The 26,436-nt window shown below is 36.4% G+C and overlaps 1 protein-coding gene across 1 annotated transcript; it reads right to left on the bottom strand.

The window, feature by feature from the left end:
- Positions 1 to 268: 268 nt before the first annotated feature.
- NCAPG (non-SMC condensin I complex subunit G) lies at positions 269 to 26,436 on the bottom strand. Its single transcript, XM_063401692.1, has 21 exons — positions 26,243 to 26,436; positions 25,440 to 25,649; positions 24,343 to 24,571; positions 22,872 to 23,017; positions 21,880 to 21,964; positions 18,416 to 18,608; positions 16,784 to 16,933; positions 14,669 to 14,809; positions 13,588 to 13,711; positions 12,888 to 12,977; positions 12,554 to 12,733; positions 11,961 to 12,071; positions 11,274 to 11,393; positions 9,619 to 9,855; positions 9,116 to 9,297; positions 6,592 to 6,766; positions 6,006 to 6,167; positions 5,027 to 5,198; positions 3,896 to 3,982; positions 3,378 to 3,453; positions 269 to 2,543 (listed from the first exon to the last, which is right to left on the bottom strand). Exons 1-21 carry the CDS (start codon positions 26,351 to 26,353, stop codon positions 2,417 to 2,419), a joined length of 3,108 nt encoding a protein of 1,035 aa, XP_063257762.1. The 5' UTR covers positions 26,354 to 26,436; the 3' UTR covers positions 269 to 2,416.

Below are 26,436 nucleotides of genomic sequence, written 5' to 3'. Positions count from 1 at the left end.
TAGTAAATGGTTGTAGCTGACTACATTGTAGACATTCCATGCTTAAATGATCTTAGCAAGGTTCATGTACTTCATTCATCAAAACTTTATTATTAATAGAGCTATAACAAAAGTGTTAGAATAAAACCATATAATATACTTCTCTTTTCTGGAGTCATACATTCAGTGGCTAGAGTAGAGGTTTCTTAATTCATGATGAGTTGTCTGTCCTTTACTTGTCAAGAATTAATTTTCCAGAAGGAAATTTCCTTGGAAGACATTGTATTTTATAAAACAAAGGTTTTAAGGATTCGCCTTACAAAACTGAAGATGCACTCCCTCTTTACAGGGGTTTTTTGTTTGCAGGTGCAATCCAGTAACTGAGATAGAGATTGTTATGAATTCTGGTGTCACTAAGAGATTGTTATGAATTCTGGTGTCACAAGATCCCAAGAGGGTATTGAGTATTGAAACATTGGACATGATTAAAAGTGCAGAATGTGATTAAAAGAATAAACATTCATCTGGTTTGAGCTATTTAGAAGGTCTTTATGTATCTCAGCTGTTACGTGCATGTGGATTCTGTGGAGCAAGAAAGCCAAAAGGAGAATTAAAGTTCCCAGGGGAGAGGAACTGAAGTTGACTTCAGTGGAGCCCCACCAAAGCACAAGGATTAGTAAGGAGCCAGGCAGGACATAAGTCTTACAAGCACTGGAGTCAATGCAGCTGGAACTGTGTGCCCAGGGGAGGAGATGCCACATGGATTTTCCGATTTCAAAGACCCAGTAAATACCAGAACCTCACTGGTTTGGACATGTCTCCCTTAGCTCCAAGCAGAAGCCTGTTTTTTAAACAAATTATTATTATTATTATTATTATTATTACTTTGAGTTCTAGTTGGCTGCTGACTCGAGAGTTTTCAGACATAACCCAAGCTCACCAGCTCTGCTGTCCTTCAGCCTGGAGAGCAGCTGGCCAAAGGCCTGTTCTCAAGAGAAGCTGTTTTAGTGTGTAGGCTGAAGAGACTGAATACACAAGCAAACAAGGATCACAATATTGGTTTTAGGAAACTAAAACTAGTGTGGGAATAAACATGGGATCTCAATGTTTGATGAGTGAGCACTGCTATTTTACCATTATTTAACAGGCAGTCAAGTCTAGGTCTAGTTCATGTGTTTAAAAGTACAAAATTAATTCATCACAGTTACAGAGGCTTCTGAATAGAGCAAATCCCAGCGGAATAGTGTGTTGTGACATTTTGCAGTTTGACAAGTTTCCAACAGAATCTGCAGAGGATGAAAAGCAACACAATCCCTGTTTCCAATATGCAAGCTTGGCAACAGCGTAATACTTTGGGTATTACATTTTAGAATACTATATTTCATTTGTGTTCCTAAGTTGTTTCTGAGAATTACCAAAAATCACTTGTAGCAGATTTACCATTTAAAATGCAAGTTCCTTAGAAAGCTGCATTTGGCATCAATAGTTGAGATGTGCATGTCGAGGAATCGAGTGAGTTTGTTCTAACTGCTCCAAAATGACCCCACTGCCACACGGACACGACTGCCCCAGTATTTCCAACTCCAGTCACTACTGTGTGATCACAGTCTCAGCCGCTGTCCTGTGAAACTCCTGACCCTTCCTACGTGTTTTGAACTTCAGAGCTACAAAGAAATAACAATTGGATACTTCTTTAAAGAGACACATTACTGACCTTAGAGGACTTCGGTTCTTACCCTGTCTGTACTTTAATACTGCTTTCCTTACCACATCTTATTTTGTACCACAAATGTTTTTATGCTTTTCTAAAAGCACATCACTGATTCTATATAACAATATATAGCACCAGTAGACTTCCAGTAGGGTTTGTAAAATCAGTTACTCACTTTTACCACTTTGACAATGTTCAATAAAGTGGAGACACACCTGCAGGAAGCAGAGTTCACAATTAAGATCAACTCTGTTTTACGTTAACAGGAACAGTAAATACACACATCTGCTGACCAAGTTTTACTGTTATAAAACCTTATAAAAATGAAAGTAGGTGCCATAAAAGTAGGTACATTCAAAATTGCTGCCATCACAAGCAACCACTCTCCGTTCCTGTAAAAATATCAAAACAGCTTTAACTATGGAATACTTAGTACCAACAGCAATTTTTATTTGCAGGTAAGATGCATTCTTCCCTATTAAGTAAAAGAAAAAAATCCAAGTTTAGTTCAGGTAATATTTTAATCCATTTTTATTACATGAAAGAGGGACTTTATATCAGGAAATACAAGAAATACAAGCATCTATTTTAAAAAAACTAATATAGAAATGTAGAATTATAAATTATTCATATAAAAGGAGTAAATACGACTAGCAAGAGAAAAATCTTATTTTCAACTCTGATGTTAATTACCAGTGTTGACAAAGGCACTTTATCCTTTTGTCTTCACTCATCTGTTTCCTCGTTCAATAGTCTTGAAAGATTCATTCGGGTTTTCTCCAGTGCCAGAGTTTTTGCTCGTCTTTGAGGCCTTGAACTTGACACTGGGGCTGGTTCTGGAATTTGCTCACAACTGAAACACAGATTATTTAAGAGTTAGGTAAAAAAGACTAAGAAAACTGAAGAGCTTTTATAGGAACAAACTTGAAACATGGTCTTATAGAGCAGAAATACTTCTTAACAATTATAAACTTTTTATTTTTTGAGAATATACTGGTCTTTTCCAAGTGATATAGCAGTATCAGTAAAGATGACCAACAGATAAGCAGTTGCAAAATAGGCAAAATTCGCCCAAAATTAGATGGAATCAAAGCATACACACCGAATAGGCAAATGCCAGAAACTGACCCTGGTCACAAGAAGGTCTACAATAAATGGATCATTTGCTTAAGAGTTGAGCACAGCTGAAAAATACAACTGTAATGTTGTTTTAATGCTTATATCCTGCAAGATCATAAGGAGTGAAATCCATTGTCTATATTCACTTCTCAGTCATTTCTAGATGCTTGTCAACTATGTGTTGGACAACAAGCAACAAAATTGTGAAGGGGGAAAAAGAATTTAAATTTTAAAAATTGGTCCTTCCACAGAACAGATTAAAAAAGGCAGAAAAAACTAACTGGAAGAAGAGAAATAATATAAACCAAAAATATGACTTTTTTCAGCTAGAATATATAGAATATACTCAACATTAAAGGTATGTTATATATTACAGGCTCCTTGGCAGAACTTGCCACTGTTTCAAAAGTACCAAAATTTCAAAGATTTTTTTTTCCTTAAATATTTATCAGTGTTTTAGGAACAAAGGATATCAAAGCATACAGGTTTGGGAAAGAAAAACATTTGAATTAAATTTTCTTGCTAGAGCTGACATCATGGTTTTGATGGTGGGGAGACAAGGACTTACCTTTCAAGACCACGTTTTACACTTGCACCAGTTTTTCTTCTGCTCACAGACCTCACTTCTGCTGCTTTCCGCTGTCCTAAGTATAAGCAAAAATGGTTTTTGTATCTTGGTACCATTTATTTTCTTAAACTAGTTTTGTATCTATCTTTCTTCAGTGTTTGATATTACATTGAAACATAGAAATCTGCAGTCAGCATTGATAGAATGTGGTAATAAAAAAACAACAACAAAAGCCCCCCAGTTTTCTGCTTCTCCCAGCAACACCTGTACGTTACTGTCAATGGCTCTGGCTGGGTTATCTGCAAGCCTGTAGTCAGTCCTGGTTTCCTTTTTTGAAATCTCTGTTATTGGGAGAGGCTAACAGCACAAGAATTACACAGAACAAACTACTTTAATTTTTTAACAAATACAATTGTTAAAACTACAACAGAGTACGAATGGCTTTCCCATCTATACATTCACAAAAAGTTAGTATGAAATTGTTTTATTAAAAACAATGAATATTGTAGCCACTGTACCTTTGCCAGTTTTGGTTCTTGTAGATCTTAATTTTGGAGTTTCTTTAAATTCGTTAGCTGGAGTATTAGGAGCATCTTTATTATTTTCTGTTAAACAGAATAACACATGCAGAAGTCATAAATTAAAAGCTGATTATCTTAAATACTGGGATTTTAAATTTTGGCCGTTACAGTAAAAAGCCACACAAACTGAACCCCACTTTTTCTTTAAACCAGAAACTAGCTAATAAGGCTAAGATGAAGTTTAAAATGTCACTCCACTGGAGCTGTAACTCCACCCCAGCAAAGGTCAATCATATATGAACTACTCCTGACAACTGTTCAGCCACTTCCACTGTGCTGGAAGCTGAGCAAGCGGGACAGAAGATCAGCTTGAGATATTCTGGAGATCAAGATGAAAAAGGAACTGCAAGATGTCTGACAACAAGGTCTGGCTTTGCAGGAAGAAGACAGCTGTGGTTCACACATGTGGGGAGAAGGCACAAAAAGCCAAAGCTCAATTACAGTTCAATGTGGTCAGTGTTTTGTGAGACAGTAAAGAAGGGCTTTTGAAAGTACAGAAAAAGCAGGAAAAGGTCAAACAAAACACTGGACTAAGGACTTGCTGGAGTCAGTCACCTGACTAACACGACTAGAGAAAAAGCAGAGCCATTCAGTGCTTTATTTGCTTGATTCTTTAACATTACTGATGGACTCAGACTGCCCAGTGCCCTGAATCAGATGACCATGAGCACGGGAACAGTGATTTTCCATTTGAGGACAGTGATACTGTAAGGGACCAGCTGTAGCAGCTGAATGTCTGTAAGCTGAGCATGAGCCAGCAGTGGCATCCTGGCTCATACCAGAGACTTCGTGGCCAGCAGTGCCCACTCCCCTGTTCTCAGCATTGATGAGGTCACAGCTCAAATGCCGTGGTCAGTTTTGGGCCCCTCACTGCAAGAGAGACATTGAGGTGCTGGAGTGAATTGGAGAAGGGCAATGGAGCTGGGGAAGGGTGTGGAGCACAAGTGTTAGGGGGGAGCAGCTGAAGAAGCTGTGATTGTCTCCCAAGTCCTACTGTTTATTTTCATAATATCTAAACAATTCATTGAATTGTACACCTGCTACTGTACTACACCCCTCCTGAATTACCTTCTTCATTGTGAACAGTGTTTTCAGACAATGTGATGTCTCTTTCCTGGGTGTTTTCAGACAGACAGGTTTCCTCAGTTCTTCCAGTGTGGTTTTTGCCCACATTAGGATCCTTGCTCAATTTCATTTGGATCTTCTCAATAGCTCTTTGACATCGTTTATCTTCCACTTTCTGGAGAACAAACACTTAATGTTAAATGTCACCTAGATTTACAACTATTTTTTATCTATTATATTTGTCCACTGATAGGATTTGTTGAAATTGCTGCACAAAGGATACAATGTATGGCATGAAAGTGACCAATCAAGAAACACTTTCTCTTTCAATACTAGGCCCTAAAATCCCTTTTTTCCATGTTTTTTTTAAAGAAAACCTGAAAAAAATTAAAGCAACTGGACACAGAGTACAGCTACCTCTAGATGATACAGCCATAGTGGATTCAGCATTTTTATCAGCATTTCTATATACCATTGTGTTCATGTGCCACACTCCCAAATTTCAATTTTTTTCCATATTAATAAAAGCACCAAAGTAAAACTCTTGTAATCCCTTCCCACTTCATCTTAAATCAAGCATCCTTTTCATGTGGCCTAATGATCTTCCCATTATACCATAAGTTTAGGTGTAAAATTTTAGCTGTTAATAATTAACTAAAGATAAGCTGCAAAACTGCAAGTCTTAATGCTGATTTTTATTTTAACTAAAAAAAAATAACTACACCACAGTTATCAAAAGAACTTACTGTACTGCAATGTATCAAGTTGGGCACACTTTCAAGCTAGTTATACTGTCTATGGTTTATGCAGTGATAACAGCTCAGATGATTGTAAATGGTTTGAAAATTATTTTCAAAACTGGTTAGAAGAGAAATTCCAGTCACATTGTCATAGTAAACAAAAGGCCCTTCATTTTTAAGCATATCAGAATATTAGCCTACTAATGATTTAAAAAGTAAGAACCATGTTATTTAGGCACTACCTCTTGAATCTCACTGAGTAACACCAGAAGATTCTCTGTAGATGAACTACTGAGTTCTAGTGAATTTAAAGCTTTTGCATAAATACGGACATCTGGTGCAGTCGGGTCCACCAGGATTTCGGTGCAAATTTTCATGGCTAAAGTATCATGCACTGTTAACTCCTGCAAAGGAAAGAAATTGGGTATTAGTACTTTTGCTGGGAACTATTTACAAGATACAGCAGTGAGAATAATCTGATTTAAATAGCTGGCCATTTTACACAGCAAACCTTTTCCTAAAATGCACTGTTTTCAGTACATTCACTAACTGATTTTTATAAATATCTTCCACAATATGAACATTAAGCCATGTGCAAGTGCCTACGAGCATTTTTTAATTGTAAGAGGGATGGAAACTGGGGATAGGAGGAGAGGAAAAGAGGCAGGAAAGTGTCAAGCCAGAAGACTTCACTACCTGAACAAGCATTCATTTAATCCAACTTCTGACCCTGGGAATCCCAGAGAGACCCAGACAGGAGCAGTAAGCAAAGGGGGAGCAGTTCTTAATCTGACAAGTACTATTGTCCTACAGTTTAACACACTGTACCTGATAGTCCTGAGACTTCTTGGACTGATATTTCAGTCCACTTGGTCTGGTGAGGTCCACTAACAGCTCAGAAACATTACTGATATCTACTTCAGCCAAAGGTGATGTTACAGGAGCATTTAACAGTGTTTGCAGAGTTGGAAGATAAGCTTCTTCAAAGCACTCCTGGTTAGACCTGTTTCAGTGAAGTCAAATATTAGTAGCACAATAAGACAAAATTAAGTTTTCTTTTCCATGATGGAAGTTCACTGACCTGGTACAGCAATCAAAGCAAAGTGGAAGCAGCCAAACTTGGTAGCAACAGCCAGCAAGATCAAGATATTCAAACTGAAATACCATTTGAAATTTTGGCACACGGTATTTCAAGCAAGTTTTATGTAACACTTCCTTCCTCTGAAGAATTTGAACATTCATCCTTACTACTGAAAACCCAGCTGATATATACAGACATATTCTGTCTTGAAGGACAAGAGGAAACATTTCCATAAATACATTTCTCTAACTCATTTTCATAGATTAATCTTGTTTCTGGTCATTCCTTCTCTCTGTTAGCATTTTCCTATGGGGGTGGTTCTCATTGCTTAAGAAAGCAAGGAAACCTGGCAAAAAAAGTATGCAGTGGTTAACAGGATTTTTGGAAGAAATACTTGTGATTTTTTTTCTCAGAAGAGTTCGTAACACCTGCCAAGCAAGCCTTAAAAATCAGGTTTCACTTGGTTCTGCAGCAAGTTGTCTAAAAGTATGGTTCCACAAGACTTGTCAAAACAATTTAACAAGTAAGATGTCAAAAAGTACAAGGTACAGTTGAAGTGAAGCCTTTACTCTTGCTGATACTTATATTAACTTCCTATTTGAACACAACTACAGGAGAGAACTAAGAAAACAAGTCATTTTTGAAAATGCAGATTATTTGCTGCTAGATTTGCCAAACCGGCTGACAAAAAAAACCCTTTTGAGCACTTCAATTAGCTACAAAAGAACCAAAGCAAGAATTTGGCCTTTGAATAGGCCAAAATTTAGAATAGAATTCTATTCTATTCTAAAATTCAGTGAGAGATCAGTATCAAATTTAGGTATAAGCCTCTACCAAATCTCATTTATTACCCAAATTCTCTTTTACTGAATGGCAACTTTGCAGACAAGTTCTGAATTGCACACCGTATTTAATAATCTGCTTCTAATAATACAGTATCTGTCACTGAAGAAAGTAAATTACTCAACTTAAAATGGACCATTTGTGATCCAGGATGCAGATCATGTTTTCAGACAGAAAATAAATGAGATTTCCTAACTAAACAGAGAGTCTCAGTCAATGAGCCAGACTAAGACACAGGATTTTTTTCTCCACAAATTTTTCTGATTTTTGCTTAACACATACACCATGTTATTTTTTCAAGAAAAAAAATCATCTATGAGGCGCCACAAGAAATTTTCTCGTTTGCAAATGACTTGGAAATACATGGGATTACTCAGGTAGGCAATCACTAGAACTCATAAAAACGAGAATGAATTTCACAGCATCAGAAGATGATATTCACAAGCAAAATAATATCAATATTAGAAGCTTAAATTCATTACTCATTATCAGAGATACTGGGACCATATGAAATCAATTTTTCTGTTATGTTCATAAGAAGTTAAATAGGAAAAGCCCCATTCTATAAGAAACTGGGTATTTTTCTTTGTCTTTTTTCTGAGAACAGCAAAAATACATTGCTTAGGGGGTTTTTGCCTCTTCAAGACAACTCCCCTTTGTACTACTCTTCTTAATGTGGCAACGTATAGGCCACAAAAATTTATTTCCATTTGGTTCGAAAAATAGATAAGGTAGCATAATACACCTAAATTAAAACCTAACTATAAAAAAGCAGATAAATACTTAGTTTGTTCTAACTCAATAAAACCACTAGCAGCTGCTGAAAAGTAAGCTTTCAGCAGCAGTAAAAGGAGATGAGAATTGCTGTTTAAGCTCTAATTTCCTTTTATAAATCCTCTACCTCTTTCGTCCACCACCAAAATGAACAGAGATTTGAATATGCTGTGAATTTAAACTGGAGTATTCCTTGGTTCAAAAACAAAACAAAAACAAATCCCAAACCACAAGCCAGCAGCCTGCTGCTGGGCACTGATTGTTTTCTTTCGAAGCATTCCTGCTAGCTCCTTTTTAGTGATACTTCAAAGCCTACCTATAGTGCTCAACAGCATAAATAAGTAAAGCACATCTTTTAAAATTAATTTTATTCAATATCTTTGAGAACAGTTTCACTTGTAGGCTTAGAGAAAAAAAGAAAAAAGCACAAAACATGCAAAGCTACAGGGGTAACAGGGAATTAATGGAAATTCTTCAGAATGGTCACAGGTTGAGATTATGTATTTTCAAAAGCAATATGCATAGGAGGCTGAATTAGATGCCTAAATCTAATTTGCATTTCTGCCATTTCTACTGGTGCAAGACCAAAAAAAAGGTTTCTACAGCTACTAGCTGAATGTATATTGTCATATAACAAATGACAAAGAGCATTACCTATTTGCATAAGCAAATAAAGGGAAGAAAACTCCCAGACAGTGTCGGAGCCGAGTATCCTCTTCAGTGACGGGATTATACCACAACAGCACGAGACGAGAAAGGAGCTTGGCACTGATCAGCCTCCCAGAGAACATCAGTTTGGCAATGCCTTCTGCAGCTTCTGTCCTAAGCTCTGAATACTGAAGAAAAATTTCATCATATACACAGTACACCAAATGTAATGTTTTTCACCAATACTTTAATAGGATATAGGCTATCTTACCAATCACTTCTCTATATTCACATATTTCCACCTGCACAGAATGCAAAGCAGCTCAAGAGTAATGTCAGCCTGTACCAGTGACAAACTTGTAGTCATTTTCTAGGACAGGTATTTTAGTATTAGACCATTAATTTCAACTCACATCACCTAATATTCCCAGGCAACCGAATGGGACAATAAGCCATCTATAAAAATAATTTTAAAACAAAACTAAGGCAAATGTTATAATATTCCTTACCTCACTGTCTAAGAAACCAGAAAGAAGCTTCAGAAGGCTGTGAACTGTGGCAGTCTCCTCTTCCTCCTCTATTGTTTCACTTTTGTCATCACCATTTTCAGTTCTAGTGTGTGCACTTTCACTTTGAGAGTCATTGTCTCTTCTGGTTTTAAAAGGTTCAATTCCAAACAGCATTAGTTGATCAAAGATTGCCTTTAAAGCACTGAGCTTTATCTTTATATTATCTATTTGTAAAACCTAGGTGTAATAAGAAAAATAAATATATCATCTTCCAGTAGTATGAAACTAGGCATAATAAGATTTTTCCTTTAATAAGATTGATTATTTTGGGAAACTTTATATAATACTTGAGCCAATTTTCAAACTTTAGGAAGGTGAGATACAAATTTAAACCTGAATTTATAATACCATCTGTGCAATTTGCACTACATAAAATCAAATTAATTTCACTCATGGAGTGAGCATCCATGTGTGAGATGCAATTTTATTGTTCAACCTGTAAACAGACACTGGACAAACAAAGTCTGTTTGCCTGTGGTAGCTCCAGAGTGTTAGAAATATAGCTAAATAAAAGTACAGCTTAATTAAAATCAACAGTATGTAAAAAGACAACAGGGACCAAGAGAGTAATAAAAGTCAAAGTTACATAAGTTACTATATGTATTCTAGTTCAAATTAGATGCAAGTAAAACCATGCACCATCAGGGCTTAGCCCAGAGATTCTACATCTGTTTAGCTCAACACTCTGCTTCAGATAGCTTCCTACAGAGAGATTGTGGGGTTTAGTACCTGTAGAAAGATTACTTAACTCAAAAATTCAGGTTACTGAAGTAACTGAAATCCTCGCCCAACAAACTCTTTTTTTAATGTGCCATACTCAAAGGCAAATTACAAACAATAATAAATGTTACTTTTTTAGGAACCCGAAGTTCTCCTGCTATGACTGACAACTCGGCTATCTTGTCTGAACCAAGCACATCAGCTCAGCTCCTGCTGTCACTGCTCCAGTGTCTGCCTGAACACTCTTACAAAGCCACCCACGCTTCCCTCAAAGCCAGGATCAAAACCCAGGGTTAACAAGTGCCATATTTGGTATAATTAGCTTGGTATCAGAACATGCTCCATATCCATAGATGTTTGGCCATGCTATTGTTTGTTAGTTTGAATATTGCCTTATCCTCTAGTTAAGAACTGTTCCTTAATCCTTAATATAAACATATTAATTATTCTGAATTTAAATCAGACACCCAATATCACAGGTAAGTATTGAACAGAAATGTGAAAACCATCAGACACATTTTTAGTTTGGTTTCCCAAGGAAGGCTTAGAGAATCCAACAGCTTCTCTTTTCTGTATTGAATAACAAATACATGACAGATTTGGAAGAGAAAGTGAGACCTTAAAGATAAGGAATTCCTGGGAAATTTTAAGACAACAGGTGACCTTACAAAGGAAAAACATGCTACTACCGAGATAAGCTGAATCCTATTAGACATCAGAAAATCTACAGGAAACCACACTCTCCAGATGTTCAGAAAATCAGCAATTACAGGTTCTCAAAGAACATTACTGTGTATGATAGCTTGTTAGAGATACAGGACTAGATTTATTTATTAAGTCACAAAGACCATTTCATTTCTCATCAGATATTTTACCTGTAACAGCAGTGGAAGCTGTTGTTGGGCGAATTCTTGTTTCTGAAGGGTACAGCAACCCAAACACAGAACTGCCATATTTCTCACAGCTGGGTGGACATTAGTTACACCTGGAAGTATCTGAAAACAATAATATTAAACTTTGTAGACAAAATACATAAATTGAAAATAAAACTCTGAGTACTAAATTATGTTTACCCTGAAATTAAAAACAATTTATTGTGATACAGGATTGGAAAATGGCAACTACCAAACACTCTGTTTATCTAGGTATGAACAGAAGCAGGTTGAATATGTTGTTTGAAATCAGCAACAAAATAATGGCCAAAGCCACGTGAGTGTTTTGGTTTGTGTTTGTTTTTAATAAATATTTGTTTTCAAACAAAATGGAGCTGATCACTCTGGGAAATGAAAAAACCAACACAAAACAACAAGCCTACACATTTCTTCATAAAAGACATTACCATTCTTGAGAATGGTAATGAAGTGAAGAAGAGAAACAATACCCAGTTCCAAGCTGTGAAATACAGATGCCACTTTGATGTCCTTGAAATAGTTTTGAGGAGACAATTATAAAAATCCACACAAAAGAAAAAACAGACTAGATATGGTATGAACAATGCAATGGCATAATTTAATATTTTTGCATTTACTAAGGAGTTCGAGTTATTTTGTATTCCTACATACCAGAGATTGAATGATTTCATTAATGGTTGGACTGATTCCTTTAGAAAGCGACATGATCTTCAGAACCTCATGGCACATGGTCAGACACTTCAACAGCGTTTCAGGATCATTCTTCAAGTTGGTCAGGGAAAAGAGAAAAACATTATCAATACAAACAGTGGCTATGATGATAAGAAGAATGGGGCCATTAATCATAATTTGTTCCTACCCAAATAAACATTTCCTGTCCACTACACATTTGTTGTGCAAGTCTATAAGCTATGGTCAAAATAAATTCCTTTTTATGTTTCCAGTTAGTTAAAATTAAAATAGTAAGAACAAGACCCTTTTAGAATTCTTTAGTTACTCAAAGACAAAAGAATAGTTCAACTGAAATTTGTTTTCTCTAGAGCATACCATCAGCTGCTATACAATTTATCTCTTGCTAGAGCATACAATCAGCTTCTATACTTGCAGAAGATTACCAGTGCTGTAAATGTTTGGTTTCAGTTTTAAAAATGTATTTGAGACAAGGCAGAGCTACGCTTTCTTTTAAAGCAAAGAATAAATTTTAAAACATAACCAGCACTTAGGAATACAAGAAGGAAAGAGACCTTCTCCACACGCATTTCTTTAATTTCAACTTGCTCTGCTGCTTTTATCAGATCATTTTTTGTGTGCTCCAACTCAGTTATTTGCTCTTTTAATACTGATGCTCTGTTAAAATCCTGAAGAGCAATGCATTCTTCCAACGCTTGCTTTGCTTCAAAAAGTTTCACTTTTATTTCAGCCAGCTGAAATACAAAGTAAAAAGAAAATTAACATCATAACTTCTGTGGTATTAGCCAGTGATACACTATTGACACTAGCCAATATTAACCTACCATATAAAACTCGGGATGGTTAAGCTTAAAAAATTATTTTTCTTATTAACTAAAATCTGCTCACCTTAAGCTCCCGCTTTCTTATTTCAGCAGCATCAACAGGCTGCTCAACTGCAGCAATTGGCTCACGAACTTCGGATATAATTTCTGCAATCTATTGTTACAAACAGTGTATTAGTGCCATTGACACCACTTCAGATATATTCTAAGCATTTAACTTTTCCAAAGAAGAAATATTGCACATCTGTGCAGTTTCTCTTAGCACCTCATTCCCTGTAAGTAACCCTCAGTTTGACAACATACAATGTGACCATGAGCATGTTTCAATCCCCTTTTCTCCCATTCACCTGGGTAAGCAAGGAACAAGAACACCTTAAGCACCTGTCTGAGCTTACAGGAGGGAAGAGAAATATGAAACCTGGAAATCTACACCATCCTCACTTTGAAGGTTTTCATCAAAACACTTTGCACCTAATACAATAAAGCATTCTGGAACTGAAGTGTAACACTTCCCTAGTTTGAGGACTGCATTTACAACACCAGTCACACCTCTAAACATAAAAGTCTCTAGAAAACCACAAAATGTAGATATGCTAGAAACCAAAATAATAAAAAAAACCCCTTCCCCAAAAAATACCCCCCAAAAAAACAAGGGGGAAGGAGACAATATTTAAATACTGGTATTTCTTTTACAATGCTTCATAAAGGCTGTTTGATTTAAGGGGAAGACAGAGACTAAAAAACAAGTTTTTAAAATTACTTACAATTTGAATCTTTCTGTCCTCATCCTGAACAATACTCAGCAATCTTTCAACAAGCAGAGGTATAAGTGCTGCTGAAGTTGAAGGTAAAATGAGAATCTTTTGTAAAATAACTAGCAGATGCTTTCTGAATTAGAGAGAAAAAAAAACCAAACTATGTTAGCTTATTTAAGAAAATGGAAGAGTTAATATCCTACCAACTTGGAGATAGTGTGAAGACTTTATAATACAGTATGAGAGAAACTTTTCTCCATAGATACATTAACTGCCAAATATATCTTCTTACTTATGCAATGTTTGTCTTTTACTGATTTTACCTGTTTTTTCTGGATTAGAAAAATGCTGAATTTTTTAATCAAATGTCCCTACTGTCCAAAGAAAAGTTATACCAGCAGAAACAGTCAGTATCAATACTGCAGATTGCTTTCATGGAATTTATCTGACTGTAAACTAAAAAAAAAAAAAAAAATTACAACTTAAACTAACCTGCCAGTCTGGCACACATTTATACATTCCAATGAAAGTTTGAAATTACTGCTGTGTTTATATTATCATAACTGCAAGTTTTCACAAAATACCAGAGATGGTATGAATTTCCAAATCCATTCACTCTTCTTACTTCACACCAAAAGACTATTCAAATTATAAGTTAACACAGTTCAATTTAGCCTGGCATCTAAGATATTTGTAGCCTTTCAGGCCTTAGCAGACTATAGCCTAAAAGCACAAGAAACAAACAGGCTACTTGCTACAAGTCATCTGTTGTGAAGCAATCTGGTTTTCTCCCTTTATTTTTTACATACTATGCTCCAAATAAGCAGTAATACTTTATGAAAACAACTGAATTTGTTTCCCCTAACAATGTTGAATCTGCATTAGAACTTACTTTTCCATAAAAGTAAGCAGACAATATTTGGCACAATTTTGGGACCAATTCCATTAAGGAGACTGTGTTCTATTCCAGCTAGCATTAGAACTGTATTTCGTCTGTTTGGTCAGGCTCTTTTCCAAGCAGAGGTTCTATGCCTGTCCTCAGGCATGAGTGTCTTAAGCTTAGTAACACAAATTTGATATTTAAGTTTACCTTCCTCCCTCTTCCATGGTATCCATGCAGCCTATGATTAGAATCAGTTGCTGGCCTATAAATTCTTTTGTCATCAGTTTTTCAAAACAATTGAAGTCTTCTTTTTCTTCTTCACTGAGAATTGGCATATTCTGAAGATAACTGAATCCAAACAGAACAGAAATAATTATATTCAGATTCACTGTTGGACAGTAATAAATAAGTAAATAAATAAATAAATACATACATACACTCCAAACAAATCCAAATATTCACTCCTGCACCACCCCCAATAAAAAATCCCACCACTTTCTTGTCCTGTATAAACAAGTGGCTACATTTGGTACAAACCCTAAAAATGATTGTGTTCTTTTCATGGATTATTTTTCAGGAAGTTATTTATACCAAATAATGTACAGTTTCAAAATAATGGACTTCATTTTAAAAATCCCTTTTGTGAATGTAATACAGTAACAAACGTAAAATGTCAAGTAATGCTACATGTGATTTCAGTTCTGTAAACAGGCATAAATGTTACATCTTAGGAATAAATGTATAGATGTACCATTTCTCTTACTATTTTCTGCATATTTAGGTACAATGTATTTTTACAAGTTCAGAATTGTTATGTTGGCTATGAGTCAAAAAATCATGAAAGTGTATGCTGACTTCTTAACCTGATTCAATATATCATCACAGAATATAATCTGTTATCAGATACATTTAGCCATATAGCATGGAAAGTGTAATCAGCTTGTTCCACTTCTTTATTTTTCTAGACTCAATTTTTTTTAATCAAAATTTTATCAGTGAAAGTTATGCATGTTCAGAAAATCTGGAGTGAAACATGTACAAAATGCAACATCACAAAATATAATTCAAATACTGACATGAGCTGTGAAAAAGATGCCTTTTTCTACCCCAGCTTTGAAGATACTTTTCAGTAACAGCTTGTTATTTTTAGCAAAATTTTGAACATTTTTCTTCAAATTTAGGACAAAAAAACCTTTGCATGTAACTACTATTTAAGAACATCTGAAATGAAAATTAAGTGTTTCCCACTGTTTAACAATAACGTTGCCTGCACCAGGTAACAGTCAAAATGCAGCTCCCAATCCTGCTTTTTCCTGAAGTACCAATGACTTGTGTCTTCTTGCTCCTCCTAACTAACACCCTCACAGTGCACTGCACAACTGTACAGCAGAGGATTGAGAACTGCAGATGTTACCTGAAACAGCAGTCAACAATGAAGAGTTTAACTGCTGATACCATAAACAATCACTGGCAAACCTGATTCAGTTTAGCCTCATCCTGAAGAGCAATGTAACTGAAGGCACTTTGACTAACACTGGATGTATGGAGAACAAATGTTCTCTTGAAAAACAGATTATTTTGGAACAGAAATGTTTCATGGATTGTTAAATGAACAATGAATGAATAAATGTATACCCACCAGAGCGGATATACATTTCAAAACTAAGGAAGCACAGATGCTCCATTTATTAAATGTTTATGAAACATGTTAACACATTTCACATTCCACATTGAAAAGTAGCAATGACTTTTGTAATGACTACCAGTATACTGCACCCAGAAAAGTGAGAAAAGGATAAAAAAAACCCAAAAAAACAAACAAAGGAAAAAAATCCAACCAAAACAGACAAATAAACACCCCACCAAAATAGAAAAAAATTGCCACTCTTCACTTGGGTAAAAACATTGCCTTAACAAAACATTCATTTCCACCCTCCTTTGCCCTCCAGTTAAATAACTCTTCTGTGACTGGCTTATTTTTGCAGTTCTGTCACTGCCTTCAAACATAATTTTTTAGGAAGTGTGCCTCCCTAAGCAGGCAAAAAGAGAAGGGAAGCTTCAATTCAAAAATGCTTCTCTTAGGGACAGCAGCAGAATTTTACTTTATTTTCACAAATGTCAACAATGGATGAACTGTTGGTTCCTGTAAGCTCTAAAAAAAATCTCTCAAAATCTTTTTTAAAAAGTGAATAAATGCTAAAATCACTGTTCAAGCACAATTTTGGGTCTGCAGGATACCTGAACACTTGAATAAAAGAAATATTCTCTAATTTAAGAAAAAAATTCTACTTTAGTGGTAAGAGATTTTTAAATGAAATGTACCTCAATAAATAATCTGCATATATAGCTGTTTCTGGCAACACCTGTTCTAGTACAAGTTCACCTTCTTCACCTTTTGATTTTAGATATTCACAAAGACATCTCCAATATAACACATTCTCAGCTGTTAAATCCTCCAGTGGAATCAGCTTTCTAAAGAAAAACAAAGCAATATGAAGAGATGAATAAAAGAGTCTAAAATAATAAATACACAGAAGTACCAGAAAATAGGAAACAAATATTAGTTCCTAAAACGTAAATAAAACCCTGTCAAAGGTATTCCCCACAGAAATAGTTACAGATTGAGAAAAATAACTTCCTCTCTCAAGGACACAGCTCCACAAGCCACTCACGACCTTGCCCTTGTCAGGATTTTAACTCAAGGCTGTTCACACAATTTGCAGAGATATTCTGCCTAGCCCTTAAGACCTTCCAGAGCAACCACCCAGGTACTTTATGAAACATTTTATCACTGCACAAGTCTGGAAAACTGAGCACCATTAATCCACAGAAATGCAAAACTGCATGAAAGTATTTTTCAGCTTCTATGAATTGTTTCTTCCATTCTTAATACAAGATCTTGACAAAATAGTGGAGTAGCAATCATGTGTGTCAAATACAAAATCTAATACAACTTCTCAGCAACTCTGTAGGCTCAGCATCCATTTGCCATCATAGGTAGATCACCCTTCATGAGACTCCCCACTCCTTTTTAGATTCATAGTGTTTTTCATGCCAAGCATGGCAATTAATCTTTGTTTTCAGAAGCAGAAAATTCATTAATTCTACCTCAAAACAGAAAAGACATTATCACTGCAGTGGTACATTTTACTCCCTTGAATCCCATTTTACTTGTAAACTATCAACAATTTTGGTTTTGCTTTAGATTGCTCACATACAAAACAAACAAAAAACCCAGCCAGAAACACCCTAAGCAACATGTAGATGAAAACTGATCATTTTACAGCTTCTCATTAATCTGACAAGTCTTTATTTAAATGTAAATTTAACAGAAATCACAGACTTCAAAAATCTAGCCATTTATCATTCTGATACTCTATCATTCAAGCTGTACTCTGAAACTCCATACAAGAACAACCCTAGTGTTTTCCATAAATTAAATTAATGTAAGCCTCATTACAAAATAAGTAATTTAACTTACGTTTCAAAATATCATTAGTCTAACAGATCTGCTACTTAAAAAAAATCTCAGCCCAGTTTTTCAGAATGGAAGCTTCATTTTGCTCAGGATCAAAGTCAGACCAATCAGAATGGAATGATTTTGAACTGTTGTAAGTCTAATGTCAGATGATAAAATTAAATGACAAATTGTCACTGATCTAAAAGTAACAGCAAAATCTTACTCTGTGTTATGGGAGGAAATGCCCAGTATCATAACAAGTGCCTTGTATTCTGGTTAGTAGCATGACAGATATTTGGAAATCAGTAGATGCTACATGCATTGCACTGCAAAGCCACAGACATGGGATTGTCTGGCTTTAAAAAGCATCAGTATAGTGAAATAACTTCCTCACAGCCTCTGGAAATGTGCCAGTATCTTAAGAGATTAAAAGGAATTTAGTTTTATATTCTCATACAAAATACTAATCTTTTGGAAATGAATGCTCTGCATACCTGCTATCGAGGTTTTTACAGTTCTGAACAATGTCATGAAGTGGAGATAATGAAAACATAGCATTTAATACTGGGATGGCCACTTCTGGGCAGTTTTCTACATCCAGTCTATGAAGCAATTCCAAAACATCCCCTTCAGTGAATTGTAACCAGGCTTTAAGTAGCTTCTTCTTCATTACCTCCTTAACAGCATCTAACAATACAGGAATTCAAACAATTTAAAATAAAGTTTAAAAAAATATCAAATATTAAATATACTTTCACAAAACATTTTTCTATAGAAGTCTTTTTGCAAAAAAAGTTATTATACAGTTAAACTTAACATTACCTTAAATAAAGAAAAACCCAATTGAGCAAGAACTATCTAGGGTGCACCCTTTTTTTGAGGCAATGTAATTTTTCCCCTCACAGAGAATTTAAAAAAACCCTCTATCCAAAAAAAAAATTTACATATAAAGACAGCACCTCAACCCAGAAAATCTATGAACCACAAACTCCTGTAAAACAAAGAAATATTCAAAAGCAGAATCACAGAATAGGTAAGACTGGGAAGGACCACAATGGGTCATCTGGTCCAACTTCCTTGCAAAAGCAGGGCCACCCCACAAGCACAAGGCACAGGATTGCATCCAGACACTTCTTGAATATCTCCAGTGAGGGAGACTGCACAGCCTCTCTGGGCAAATGTTCCAGTGTTTGGTCACCCACACAGTACAGAAATTCTACCTTATATTCAGGCAGAACATTCTGTGCATCAGTCTCTGCCCATTGGGTCTTTTCCTATTGCTTGGCAGCACTGAGCAGAGCCTGGCTCCATCCTCCTGCCACCCTCCCTTCAGATACTGACAGACATTGATGAGATCCTTTCTCAGATTTCTCTTCTTGAGGCTTAAGAAGCCCAGCCCCCTCAGCCTGTCCTTGTAACAGAGATGCTCCAGTCCCAAATATATAACAGAGTAAGCATTGTTATACACTTGCTCTGTTTCAGGAATCGGCCACTTTCGGAGGCAGGATACTACATGTGAATTGACACACAGAATTCTCATACTACTTCCATTGTGTTAATGGATTATGAAGTTTACATATGATACTGCCACAAGAAACAGTTCCTGGATCAGTAGAGTACTATTTAATCAATGAAAAAAGTATTTATGGGAACATCCAGCATGTGTGCATCGTTAATGCATTCACCCAGACTGAAGCGGGGAAGTTGAGAGGCTAGGAGTCTGGTGGAGGTAAGAACACAGTAACTAGGGAGCAAACAATTATGCTCTTAAGCTCTTTCAGAAAACAATATCCAGGATAAGGGAAACAAAGTCCACACACACTGACAACATTCATCTTTCCTCCTATAAGTAACTCATTATACTAAATGTAGCACTTACATATAGTTGAGTTCAAAAAGAATGGTAAAAGGCCTTGAAAAAACCAAATTACAGTCCTAAGAATAAGAAACCTCTCCAAGAAGGTGAAAAGCATAAACTAGAATATAGTAGAATGAGAGTTGAACTCACCCTGAAAAGTAGAACTAAGCAGAATGTGGATTATGTTTCTACACCTTATCTAATTATAAGCCCTTATAATTAGATAAGGTCGAGAAGACCTCATAATTAGATAAGGTCTTAGCCTTGAAGCCAGTATGGAAAAACATCCAAAATTTCAGTGGAGATACCTGGAATAACAGGTTCCTCGCTCATTAGCTCAGGAGTTACCCAGATAACCAAATTCAATAAGGATATATATATATTCAGGGTTACAAGATTTGCAATATTTGCAATACAGAATAGCCAATTTGGAACACAAACCTATCTTACCTGGCAAAGAACATATGATATCAGTCAAACTACATACCCTGGAAGATGTTTTCCCCTGTGATTCTAGATGTAAAGGAAAAGTCCTCAACAACTAGGGTGTAAAATCATCCTAAGGAAGAGACAGACACTAAAAAAGTATCTATCCTGGATCATAAAAGAAGGCACTTCTTTATGCTAAACACATCAATGGCACTGAAAAACAGGCCACATAGGAAGGCTGTCCTTTCTCTTTAAGGGAATACAACAATACTTGTTCCTGACAAGGGAAGGATCACATAAAAAATTAGGGAAAGGAGTTTCCTCCCCAGTTCGGAAAGATTACTAAGAGAAATGCATTCATGCTAAGAAGTATCTCTCAAACCCAAGCATTAGCAGGGAGTGGTGGCAGCCAGCAGACGAGCAGCAACTAGTTAGATAAAACAGCAAACTAGTGTAACAATATGGAACAGTAACCCAGAACATGGGTTTTTCAGTGCTGGACTTCAGAAACAAATCATGCAAACTTCCGTAGGCTACTACTGTAGGCTACCACAGATCAGTTCAGGATAGGTGGGGCAAAGTGACTGAAACTTCTTATACAGAAGGAGGTGGTTCTGTTTAAATGTAGTTCTCTACAGCATAAAAAAGGACTCAGCTGATTGTCTCCTTTCCTGTCAAGAACAGAACACAGTCCCCAGCTAGCCAAAAAGAACAGATCAATAGAAACACATGCATGCATGACACACCTTAAAGAGCTCTAGTTCCCAGTGAATGCAGTACTTTATTCTTGTTTTCTAAGTGAATATCCACAGAGATCATAATTCTCACAATTCCCAAGCAGCACATCACTCAGCAAGGGAAATTCTCAGAGTAAAATTCAACTTAGTGCAGACTTTCCAAACAAAGTAGGGGGATTGCATATCAGCACTCAGTAAAACTGGTACCTTCTATTGTGAAATTCACGCCTATTATTGCTGCCGTTGGGGGAAATAAAAAAACAAAATGATGCTCTACATAGGCAGGCCAAAATTGTCTCGCTCAGATGCAGGTGATGCTTCCATCTTTTGGCAACACCACCACACACAATTATGAGTACATTCTGAATGGCTCTTCCCTAGAGAGTGATACAGTACAAAAGACATTCAAAAGAATAAAGCTGCCCCACGGTGAAACGCAGAAGGGTCAAAGATTCAATCGATAAAATTCAAAGTAAACAAAAAAATAACCAGCTGAGAAGATTTCTCTCTGAAAGCACATATTTTCAAACTGTTATCAATGTTCACATTTAAATTCTTAAATACATTTATTAGTTACAAAATATCTGTAATGAAACATTTCTGAGTACATCAAATTAATTACATTTTTCTACTTCTGTGTTTAATTACATTATTGTTTTTTTAATTTTAATAGCATTTGGTCCTATTTTAAAGCTCTTCAGTTTCTAGATTTTTTGAAAGTGTAATTCTTTTCTGGTTTGTTCACTATAAGGGGCCTGGAAAAACAAAGCAGCAAGCAGATTTCATGTGTCTAAATACTTCTGGTACCTCATTACTCCCTCTGAGCTCCTTATTATTGTCATCACAGCTTCTGCATACATCACCCCAATATATTAGAAAGTATTCTCTCTCAAACATTAGTGTTAAGATGTTAAGAAACCTATGATTCTCTTACCAGATCTGTCATTAAGTCCTTGTTGCAACAATTTAACTCTCTGTGCTATTGTCAAAGCTCTCATGTGAACTTTTTCTGCCAAAACCTTAAAAATAATCAAGACATTAAAATACATTTCCATATACAATAACAAATGAACCCATTACCTACCTATGGTTTTAAACTTTGAGTTTTAACTATCCACAGAAGTTCTAAATCAATAGAAACTGTAATACCTATCCCAACAGCACTGTGCCAACACATTAACAAGCAGATCCTCGTGCATGGAAGAAAATGTAAAGTAAAATAAAGTTAACACATAGCTTAGAAACTCCTCAGCTCTGCTTGTATGCATCATTTGGTCATGAATACTATCCTCTCCCTTTAAAGGGTCCAGGGTAATGAATACCTGCAATAAATTACAATAGTACTTTCCTTAAAAAGCCTACTAACACAGAGATTCCATTGAAAAAAAGAATCTAACTGAAGATAAAAAAAAGCACAAGACAGTTCTATGCGAAAAAATGGAACATTTTGTTTCAAGATCTTGCTTAAGATGTCTGCATAAGAAACAGACACGTTAGCATACTTATGTCTGCATGTAAACAGGAGTAATGGTTGATAATTCTCAAAACTGCAATACCAAAACGATGCAATTTTTTACTACTGCTGTGGTCCTAACATCCACAGAGTGATAACAGAGAAGCAAATTTCTTCAATAACATCACAAAATGCATAAATAGAAAACAACAGACTGCATGCATAATTTATACTGTTACTATCTGATCTTCAACAGACAAATTCTAACACACAAGTAATTCCTATCAAGCAAATTCTACAGTCAAATTCAGAAGTTTTAACTAGAAAACTTGTATTAAATCACCGCCCTCCTAATTTTGGTAAATGAAAATCAATTATTTAACTGTTGTTAATGTCAAGTGAAATATAATAAAAGATGTAAAGCCTTTTTCCAAAGTCAGCCTTTGACATTAAGGGTAAGTGATCCAATTTACCTCATATGCCAGCTTCCTGACAGCCTCCTTGACATCCATGGTACGGCCTACAATTATTGGCAAAGTCCTTTCTGAGGGAGCAATGCATGACAGCACAGCACGTCTCACATCTGAGTTTGAATCATTTTCAAGCAACGTGCTGTAAACTGAAAATAAAGTAGTCCTAATAATGCTTTCATATGAGTTGGAAACAGAAAACCAGAAAATACTTTAAAAAACATTCAGCAGCTGTTACCAAAACCCCTCTCTTGCCCCTGGAGAGCTGATAATTTAGGAAACAGATCAGGGTCACAACCCCAAGGCTTTATGGTAACAATGTGCTGAGCTATGACATCAAAAGAAATAATGTTCACAATCATAAGTAAGATCTTTAATTAATAACTCCAAAAACTGCCACTCTAGACACCACCCATAAATAACCACTTTGTCATTTACTAGCCAAAAAAAAAAAAGATTTCCATATATTGGCTCTTTAAGACCTCTGTTCACTAGTTGTATCTCCTCTTCGTTATCTTTGAAGTAAATCCTCAAATTTCCTATAAATGGAAAATTGCAATCTCCATTAAAACTACCAAAACTCTTGCAGTAAATCCCTCACACGTTTTTATTATATTCTTGAACCTTATTCAAAATCCAAAGAAACAATAAAATTAGTTTAATCAGAGTATATATCAGTTCATCTTGCTCTGTGAGAAAATTATTTACTATGAAATCTGTGTGCTCCTAAATAAGTAAAAAACAAATAAATAAATAGACAACATTTTGAAAATAAAATTATAAAATTTTCTAAAATAAAATAAATAAAAATTTTAAAAGAAGCTACCTCAACAACACAAAACTCCAACTAAGTAATTCTTCACAAAAAGATTATGCAAAGATTAATCAGGGCACAATTGACATACCAGCTGAGCTGGTACAAGCCTACACTTTGTGTACCTCGAGGCAAAGGATACAGAAGCTTTCTCAAGAATCATATGATACACAAAGAAACCCACAAACATCATCAAGATACCTGCCTCGCAGAGATGCTGATCTCTTTTACAAAAGTGATCATCATCTGAGACAATGGTTTTTCTCTATCACCTCTACTCTTCTAAGAGTTTTGTACTAATTCAATTAACAGTACCAAAGGGTCCTTAGAGGGCAAGAACAAACATGTATCATACCTCCACTCTAGTTTACAACACACTTCCACAAGCCCCCTTCTACACACAGTTCCAGAGCAGCCTGAGCCCAGTATGATTGTCTAGCAGATCTCTCCTAACAGTTCTGTCTTTTCCCCTTGAACACACATAACACTTGCATATTCCACCTCCTCTAGCAAAGAGTTTCACAGTTTACAAATCATTACAAGAATACTCTCTAACAAACATTTACTCAATGCTAAAAAACCCCCAGGCTTTAAAATGCTTTAATGTAATGTAAATTACCAAATGTTGCTAGACAAAAGAGAAAGACCAATACTACTTACTATTAACAACAGGGCAGTTTGCATCCTTAGGATCTTGAAGTCTTGACAGGGCCAAGACAGCTTGAATTCTCACACTTGGAAATTTATCTTTAAGTCTAATCAGCATAGCTTCATTAATTTTATCAAATAAGTCATCATCAATCTCAGCATTCTCTGGCATATTTCCTAAAATCTTATTAACAAGCTGACAGGTTCGGAACCTAACCGCGTGGCTGCTGGCATCGTGAGACTGGGAAAGAAAAAAAAGGTATTCTTATAATCCCACTTTTCTCATTTCCAACACAAGGCCATTAATATGCACATCTAAGCGGCTAATAGTCTACAGAATGAATTAAATATGCACTTCTATGTTTCAAAAGCTTTTCCAATTTAATTTTATTTTTAAGATTAAAGTCACAGAACTGAAAAGCAATTACAGCCCATTGCCTGGATCAGAGACTCTAGAAAATCAGCAGTGCCTTCACAAAGGAAGCTGCCCACTGCACGCAGCCTGCAGTGCATTAGCCAACTTACTGCTCTGCCTCCATAAGACATTGGAAGAAAAAAAAATAGACTAGCAATTATGATTCGTTATCTTAGGCCTGATCCATAATCTTTCCATGGCAAATCAATAGCACAGGAAAATGTAATTCTATTTATGTGTTCATGCTATTGGAACTGTTTATCTTTCTATGTAAGTAAGCAGAAAGGAATAATACATATGCCAACCACAGTTGATCTGAGTACAGAAGATCTTTTAATATTTTTGTTATCAAACAAAGAGTATAAATTAATTTCCACCACACTGCAATTTCATGCTTATAAATATAACTATAGCAAAGCCTACAGTGATGTATCTGACAGGCATATAGGAGAACATTCACTTTTTCTCAAAAGCCCAGATTTTGAAATCCAGTTGTTGGATTGTTGTGTGGGATGTGGTGGATCTTTTTCTGTTGGGGGAATGAGGATGGTGTTACTTGTCAAGCACTAGCTTTGTTTTGCTTTCACTTCTCAAGTTCTAATTTGTAAGCATTGTCAAGTACCAGCAAGTTTTCCCCACTACAAAAAGTTTCCATTTTTTGCATCAGACAATTAAGAATAAATGTTAACTGTACCTCAAGCAGAAATTTAAACACATAATTCAGAAGTAAATTATCTTCTTCTTCCTCCTCACTACCATCTTCTTTCTCGGTCTGATAGAATGAAGTAACAAATCTAGCTGCAAAATTGATCACTTGTTCCACTGCTGGTTCCCGCCTGTAGATTATCATAGCGTACTTGAGGAAGTGAATGAATTTTTCACTAAAGCCTTCTTTATCATCCAACTGGGGAAAAAAAATCAAACCACAAGAAAAGATAACTAGCCGGTTCATCTTTCAAAGCTGTACCACAGAAAAATAAAGTAAAGTAAACTGACAGCTTCCAAATGAATTTAAATTTTTAAAGGTCTACAGCCAGCAGTCGGGGCACACCCGCTGTCGTGCCCTCCTCAGTATTTTGCTGTAACTCCACAGCAGGCACATTACGACCGCGGGGTTCCACTCGGCTGACAGATTTCAGGCCGATAATCAACACCCCGTCCATTACATCTTGTGTCACAAGAGTCACATCTCGGGTATCCAAACACCTTCCCGCGGCATCACCGACGCCTGCGGGCACCCATCACCGCCGCGTTCGCAGGAGACAACCGTGCGGAATAGTTCAGCGGCCTGGTTTTGCGGCATTTGGGTGAGGTTTTTGGGGAGGGTTGGGGGTCCTTTTTGTTTGTTTGTTATTAAGTCGCGGGCTCTCCTTAGGCACACTGGTGTTCGTTTAAAGGAAACGCTGCGGAGGCGGCCCCTGTCCCCCGGGGGACCAGCGGAGCAGCCGCTGGGGCCCTCAGCTCCCCCCGCGCCGGGCCGCCCGAGAGCAGCCGTACCTGAGCATAAGTGCTCTTCAGAGCCACCACGAGCTTCGCGTGGTTCTGGTGAGGCTTCTGGGCCAGCTGAAAGGCTTCCTGGACCTGCAATAGTTTATTCTTGGCTCCCATGGCCCAGCAGCGCCTGCGGGACAGACCGACCCCTCACGGCCCCGCGCGCGCCAGCAACGGCCACAGCGTCCGCGCGCGCAGCT

The sequence above is a fragment of the Prinia subflava genome, chromosome 7, assembly GCF_021018805.1.
Source record: "Prinia subflava isolate CZ2003 ecotype Zambia chromosome 7, Cam_Psub_1.2, whole genome shotgun sequence".
NCBI classification, from domain to species: domain Eukaryota; kingdom Metazoa; phylum Chordata; class Aves; order Passeriformes; family Cisticolidae; genus Prinia; species Prinia subflava.
Note: the sequence above shows the minus strand (reverse complement) of the source record. Positions and strands in the feature narration are given on the sequence as shown.